This window comes from Portunus trituberculatus, chromosome 41 (assembly GCF_017591435.1).
Source record: "Portunus trituberculatus isolate SZX2019 chromosome 41, ASM1759143v1, whole genome shotgun sequence".
In the NCBI taxonomy this organism is placed as follows: Eukaryota; Metazoa; Arthropoda; class Malacostraca; order Decapoda; family Portunidae; genus Portunus; species Portunus trituberculatus.
Genome location: NC_059295.1, coordinates 41,082,782 through 41,090,281, shown reverse-complemented (window position 1 = coordinate 41,090,281; position 7,500 = coordinate 41,082,782). Strand labels below are relative to the sequence as shown.

The window sequence follows — 7,500 nt, the reverse complement described above, 5'->3', positions numbered from 1 at the left end:
CTTCGCTCTTAATCTTCCTATTTCCGCCATTTCTTTCATCCTTTTCCTCTTTTCTCCATTCTTTCCACGTCTCTCTTCCTCACCTCACCTCTCTCGCTTCTAACCTTTCCTCATCACTTCCCTTACTAACTCCTTACCTCTTCTCATCTACCCTCCCTGCATCCACAGTCCCTTCCCCCTACTTTCCCATTCTCCAGCCTCCCACGGACCATTCCGTGACACAGCGGCAGGAAACACAGAGATTACCAGCCACCCAACTTAATCATGATACACGATAATCTCTTTTTTTTTGGGGGGGGAGAGCGAGAACGTGAAGTGAATCTCTCTCTCTCTCTCTCTCTCTCTCTCTCTCTCTCTCTCTCTCTCTCTCTCTCTCTCTCTCTCTCTCTCTCTCTCTCCCTCTTAAAACATGATTCCATGCAAATTCTTCGCCTATTTAAATTTGACGAGATTAACTTAATTCTTTCTAATATTAATTCAACAAACCTAACCTCACTAAACCAGCCCTAAACAAACTTAAACCAAGCTAATGTAACGTAACTGAACCAAACCTCCAAGTAGAAAAGGTACAATATGATGCACCATTGATTCTCGTGATAATTGCCACAAAGCTAATCAGTTGCGTCCCCTCTCTCTCTCTCTCTCTCTCTCTCTCTCTCTCTGCATTTTGGCGCGCTAAGTAATGCATGAACGTGACAGTGTTACATTTGCGTAGGGTTCGGGACACAATGCAAAGAGGGATCCTGCTTCCAGCGATGCGTGAGGGTCACTAAGCCGTGTTTGCGGTGTAATGGAAGGGCCGGGAGTCTGTGCACGGTTATTGTTATTATCAAGAGTGAAATTTGAGTCCATGTTTAAAACCGGGGGAGAGACAAATATGTGTTATGTCATGTGTGTGTGTGTGTGTGTGTGTGTGTGTGTGTGTGTATACTTTTATGTTTCTATTCCACCGAGATGTTGTTAGTGTTGTATCTCCGTTAAAAGAAAGAATGGGGAAGTTAAATTACATGTCAGTCTTCCTTCATTTTCTCCTTTGTCTTTGATCGATGGGTAGTGAGATCTGGCGAGATATGACATGACAGTATTTCTATTGGTCTCTCTTCTCTCATTAACCTTTCTTTTCCGAAGCAGGAGAAAAAAAAACAACCTTTCTATCGCCTCTTCTTTCGTTCTTCGCCGATGTCCTTATATAAAGACGGGAAAGAAAGAGAGAGAGAGAGAGAGAGAGAGAGAGAGAGAGAGAGAGAGAGAGAGAGAGAGAGAGAGAGAGAGAACAAACTGATATGTCAAGCGTTTCGTATTATGTGTTTCGGCGGCATAACGATCACTTTCAAGAAGACTCCAGCACAAGTTATTGGGTTTAACGAGGATAGTTCCATGTGATAATTTAGCAAGTATTCTGCTTCACCACTGGGTAAGAGAAACTCGTAAATAAGAACACGACAGATCATTGCTGTGGCCTCTGAAAAATCGTCCTGATTAAAGAGAAAAGTCATTTTAAAAAACAGACCTGAGACAAAACGCAAAAAACTGTTAAAAGAGCAGAAAGTTAATCGAGTCCTGATCATGACCACACCACGAATTTCAACCTTCTCGCTCCTCAACCCTCGCACCGCCTCATGCTTGGTGAGGTGTAAGATTAGGATATAATTTTCAAAACTAAAGGACGAACAAAGCATCAAAGAATAATTTAGTCAGTTCGGGACCTGTAATCTTTTAATCCGTGATCAGCAAAATCATGCAGGATTACTCAAGTGAATCATCAAGGGTCGTGATGTCATTACCAGTCAAAGGCTTAGTGAGATTCCTGTACAAATATACCTGAACACAATGACTGTGGGGGCGTGTGGCTGTACTACCTCAGGACTCATGATGGTTTTACTGTTCTGCACTCATAGACAGATAGATAGATAGATAGATAAATATATAGGCAGCTAGATAGATGCATAAACATTCGCTACGTTCTCCCATCGCGACACGGGATCAAAGGAATAATACTCTTCTACATACAAGGAGCTCCTGGGGCTGATTCAAGCGTGTTCCGTCACCCAACCAGCCACTCAGTCAACCAGTCAGACAGTCAACCAGACATCCACCCAACCAGTCTCTCAGCCAGCCAGTGAATCAGCTCGACCAATCAATCAATCAGCCAGTCAGCCACACATCAGGCCAGTCAATCACATAGCCACTCAATCAGTCGTCAGCCATCTACTTAGCCTCTCACTCATCCAGCCAGCCAACCCAGCCGTGCCAGCCAGATGATCCTCCGACAGCCTCGCCCTTTCCCTCGCGCCCCGACACAACGGTTAGGTTAGGTTAGGTCAGTTTAAATTAGACTGGGTTAGGTTAACGTTGACACACACACACACACACACACACACATACGAAAAAATGAAAAAAGGGAAGGAACGTCATTACTTTCTCTCTCTCTCTCTCTCTCTCTCTCTCTCTCTCTCTCTCTCTCTCTCTCTCTCTTTTCCCACCATCTGACCAACAGCAGGAGGCAGAACGGGCAAAAAGGTCGTCTGATGATGTGTCCTGTAATTACCGACGCAGCTAATGCAACGTACGTGTGTGTGTGTGTGTGTGTGTGTGTGTGTGTGTGTGTGTGTGTGTGTGTGTGTGTGTGTGTGTGTGTGTGTGTGTGTGTGTGTGTGTGTGTCCGAGGTCTGACGCACATGAAAGTAGATGAACATGATTTTGTGCGAAGAATGGTTGGTTAGGAGGAGGAGGAGGAGGAGGAGGAGGAGGAGGAGGAGGAAGATAACTTTGACAACTATGATGACCATGACGAAGAGGGAGGAGGAGAACGAAGAAGAGGACACAGAGGACGAAGTGGACAAGGAGGAGGAGGAGGAGGAGGAGGAGGAGGAGGAGGAGGAGAAAAAAAAAAAACATTTACCTCAGGAAGAAGAAGGTATTATAATGTTGGTTGCGATCCTTTGTGTGTCTGTGTTGTAGGGAACGAACACACACACACACACACACACACACACACACACACACACACACACACACACACACACACACACACACCTAACCTCAATCATGCAATCAAAATTCAAACACGAACTGATTTCGTATGTTGATCTCTCTCTCTCTCTCTCTCTCTCTCTCTCTCTCTCTCTCTCTCTCTCTCTCTCTCTCTCTCTCTCTCTCTCTCTCTCTCTCTCATCTCTCAATCTCATCTCTCTCTTGATTTTCTTGTATTTTTCAAAAACACATTTTCTTCTTCACTCTCCTCTTATTTACTTCTCACCCTCCTCCTCCTCCTCCTCCTTCCCTCCTTCTCATTTCTCCGTCTTTCTCAGTCTTCACATCTTCACTCAACTTTGTCTTCATCCCGGGAGAAATGGAGATGAACCCCAACACACACACACACACACACACACACACACACACACACACACACACACCGGAGCAATACCATGTCATTCTCTCTCTCTCTCTCTCTCTCTCTCTCTCTCTCTCTCTCTCTCTCTCTCTCTCTCTCTCTCTCTCTCTCTCTCTCTCTCTCTCTCTCTCTCACTTCCTCTCACTCTTCACTATGCAATCCTTCCGCTCGTTCCGCTGGCTCTTACCCTTGCCTACCTCTGTCTACCCCTACCTGACCCTGCCTGCTCCCACCCATTACGACCTGAGCGGCACCCAGACACGGCCAGATCAATAGATGGGAAGCTTGATGGGAAGAAAGGCTAATATACACTTTCTGAATTGACGGTAAAATAAATGGGAAGCGAACGGGAGCTTATACAGACATATGCACGAGAAAGAGAAAGGAGATACGAGGGATAGATAGAAGAGAGATTATAAGAAATGAACATGTACACTGGCCTACGAGTAGATAGGAAGAAAGAGATAGGAGATAAAGGGAGGGATTGATAGAGGAGAGATTAGTATTAGACAATTGTAAAATGAAACGAGCATATGTGTGTCTGTGTGGTGAAAGAGTTGTGTTCTTAAACGTATTCCCCTTTCGCCAGGATTATTTTCGAAAAGCCATTATAGAGATGATTTTTTTTCTTTGAAGCCATTATCGTTTTTATGAGTGCCTAGTAAAGGTGAACTGGTTTCCTATGTATGTTTTGTTTTCCCTTTGATGGCGCGTGATTTTTAAGCCACACCTGGAATCATGAAAATTAGTTCAAGAAAATTCTTAATAACTCAAGCTAGAGGCTAAGGAAACTGGCAGAGATCAGACGACAGAAGGTTTATACAGCAATACGAACCCCAAGGCTGATTGATGCGCATATAGGTAAAGGGGAATTGATTGCAGGGTCGAGATGGATCACCGGGCTGAGAGAAAAGGGCGAGTGGATATGAAACCTGACGCACTGACGGCTTCTATGTATGAAATGAGATACACTTGGGATACATTGCAACAAATATCCTTACGTACATATATACAGATAGAGAGACATGCACGCACGCAAGAAAAAAGTGAATATCTTAAAGTTATCACAAACAAGCAAGGCAAGCAAGTAACCAAGCATGCAAACAAACAAAAATACATTAAACCATGCACACACACATACAGAGAGAGAGAGAGAGAGAGAGAGAGAGAGAGAGAGAGAGAGAGAGAGAGAGAGAGAGAGAGAGAGAGAGGAAACGAGGTCTTCCTTGGCTTTCACCGCAATTAATACTTTTTATGGGTGTTTAAACTCTTTAGGGCTGTGTGTGTGTGTGTGTGTGTGTGTGTGTGTGTGTGTGTGTGTGTGTGTACCTGCTTCCCACGCACACTCCAGGATGACGGGGAATGTCTTGCACGAGGCTGTCAGCTTCCTAGCCCTGGGCGGCGGTGTGGGCATGCGGGAGTGTGGAGTTGCGATGACGGGTGGTGGCGTGACGATGACCATGGGTGTCACAGCCGGCGAGGCAATCTGGTGTAGGAAGTGGCACGCCTGATGCTCCTGCGGATGGTCGGCGTGGGCGTGTTTTCCGTGGCGCGCGGGGTTAGCGAGGAGAAGCTGTGTGATCGTCTGAGGGCTCCTGCAGAGTCCGTGTGTGTCTCTCTGCCCTTCTTTTCCTTCCGCGTGGTTGGGAACTTCCGCGCCCATTTGCTGTGTGGGCGCGGAGAAGTCTCGATACTCTCATAAAAGTTCAGAGATGAGGCAACGGGCGTGAGTGTTTTGGATATGGCTGCTGGAGTGGCAGTAGTGGCGGTGGCTGAGGTGAGGAGCTTGTCGGTGTAATCAGGTTGTGGGCGGACGACTTTGTGCGAGTAACTGTCTACGGGCGTATCCTCTCGGTGCTGCTCGGTGCGTGGCGGCGGCGGGGATGCCTCAGACCAGAACTCGTGAGGGCTGGAAGGGCTGGGCAGGCTCGGCAGGCGGCGGCGTGTGGCGGTGGGGGTCGAGCGGGCAGAGCAGGCGGGCGAGGAGGGCAGGCTGTAGGCGAGCACCGAGGTATAGGGACTGCTGTAGGTGTGTGTGGGTGTGTAGTCTGTGCTGTAGCCAATTGTTGTGTCGCATGTGTGTGTGGAATCGTTGTTTTCGTGCGGGCGGGTGGACGACTCAGCTGCGTGTGGGGGGAAAAGTTCATGTGGTTAATTAGTGCAACAAGTGAGCTGGGAATGTGGACTCCTGCTGTGACTGGGGCGTGCTGGTGAGGGCATGCTAGAGTAGTGGACACGTGCGATCGAGTAGGAGGTGGAGAGGGAGGAGACATGCGAGTGAGTAATGAGCGGTGGCGTGAGGAAGGAGCGAGAGTGAGATTACAGTGACCAGGTAAGGAGCGATGAGGCGTGCTGGTGAAACACTGAGGGATGCGTGTGAGGATAACGATTGCGGAGTACTCGACACACACACACACACATCCACCAAGAACACCTACCCTCTCTCTCTCTCTCTCTCTCTCTCTCTCTCCTGTCCACCCGAAATTGGCTATAAATCCTCCAGTCTGGCCGCCATGGTCACCGCCACGCAGGTCGGATCGGGCCACGCCTCCGCCGCCACCACCACCACCACCACCACCACCACCGCCACAACACCTCCAGCAACACGCCTTCAATCCCGAAACTTTCCCCATATATCCCAGACCAGTGAGGAGGAAACGAAAAGAACAAAGGAAAAAAACTCGTCCTCTTGCAAATCCAAAGGAAAAACCTATAATGACTAAGTGGAAAGGATGGTTGGTGGCGGTGTAGTTAGTAGTAGTAGTGGTAGTGGTAGTGGTAGTGGTAGTGGTGGTGGTGGTGGTAAGAGTGGTGCTAGTTGTTACGCTAGTGGTGGTAATGAAATGTAATTGTTGTAATCATCGTCGTAATTACTTCTTTGTTTATTTAGAGGTTTGTGTGTCCTTCATGTAAGTACGCGTATGTAACAAGGGATGGCGAGGCTTATGATGAAGTTGGGAGGGGGTGGAGCTAGAGGTGAGGTGAGGGAAGAAAGGAGGCGTCGGTGCACCTGACGCCCTCCCTTCCTCCCTCCCTCCATCCTTCCAGTGTAGGTAATTTCCCCTTCGCACCTTTTCCCCTCCGGACATTTTCCTCTCCGACTTATTTCCCCCATGGACGCTTTTTTTTTCTATTTTGTTTCTGGACATTTCCTTTCTTCCTGCACACATTTCTTCCCTCTCTCCTTATTCATCATTACCAAACCCAATCCAACCTAAGATTTGATGCCTTAACTTACCTAACCTTACCTAACATACATCCTTTCCTAGCCTAACCTGTTTATCATTATTACACTTCAGCTATTCATCATCATCTGAGCTAATCTAACCTGATCACCTTTATAACTAACCCTAACCTAAGTAATCAAATCTAACCTAACCTAACATGCATTCTTAGTTGAACAAATTTACATATTCTTATCCAGCACACATTCTTTCCTAGCCTTAGCTAACCCTTTTCCAACAACGGCCCTTTCTCGATCACCGTTTCATTACCCAAGGCAGGAAACTTGTCAGGGTAAGAAAAAACATGACCACGCTCGCTCCCTCCGGATGGTCGGCAAACGGGAGAGAGGAGAGAAACACAGAAAGAAAGAAGAGAAAAACACTCACGCAAAACCTTCTCTGGAACTCTTTACCTTCCTGCACTGCCCCCCAACCCTCCAACACAGTCCCCTCCTTTGTCACCCTTCGTATGCCCAGGTAAATTGCACCTCATCACGGATAATTACCCGCTAATGAGTTCCCGGATGTGTAGGAAACCACTCAAAAAGACTCGGCAAAAAGACGGCTGATTTAGTGGCCGCGGGAACACGTCACCTCGCGCCGCTTTCAAGACATGAAGAGGGATGAGGGAGGTTTAGGAGTATTGGGGAGGGAGAGAAGGAAAGGGAAAAGGCAGGTCATTACAGGATATCTAATTGCTTCCATAATGAGTTGCAGGTGGTAGTGATACTGGTGGTGGTGAACAAGAATGATAAATAGTGAGATACTGTATGATAATTGGTGTTTATTTGTGTGTGTGTGTGTGTGTGTGTGTGTGTGTGTGTGTGTGTGTGTGTGTGTGTGTGTGCAATAGATGAATATTCTCTTTGTTTACGCCGTTCC

The 7,500-nt window shown here is 47.1% G+C and overlaps 2 protein-coding genes across 2 annotated transcripts in view; both read right to left on the bottom strand.

Annotated features, from left to right (window-relative positions):
- Nucleotides 1–7,500, bottom strand: part of LOC123516442 — a 244,157-nt gene that overhangs the window by 44,826 nt on the left and 191,831 nt on the right.
- LOC123516443 (uncharacterized protein DDB_G0283357-like) overlaps nucleotides 5,109–7,500 on the bottom strand; it is a 23,119-nt gene continuing 20,727 nt past the window's right edge. Inside the window, exon 3 of the mRNA XM_045275730.1 lies at nucleotides 5,109–5,387. Coding sequence (XP_045131665.1) covers nucleotides 5,230–5,387 — 158 coding nt within the window. The 3' untranslated portion in view covers nucleotides 5,109–5,229. The remainder of the gene's footprint in view (nucleotides 5,388–7,500) is intronic.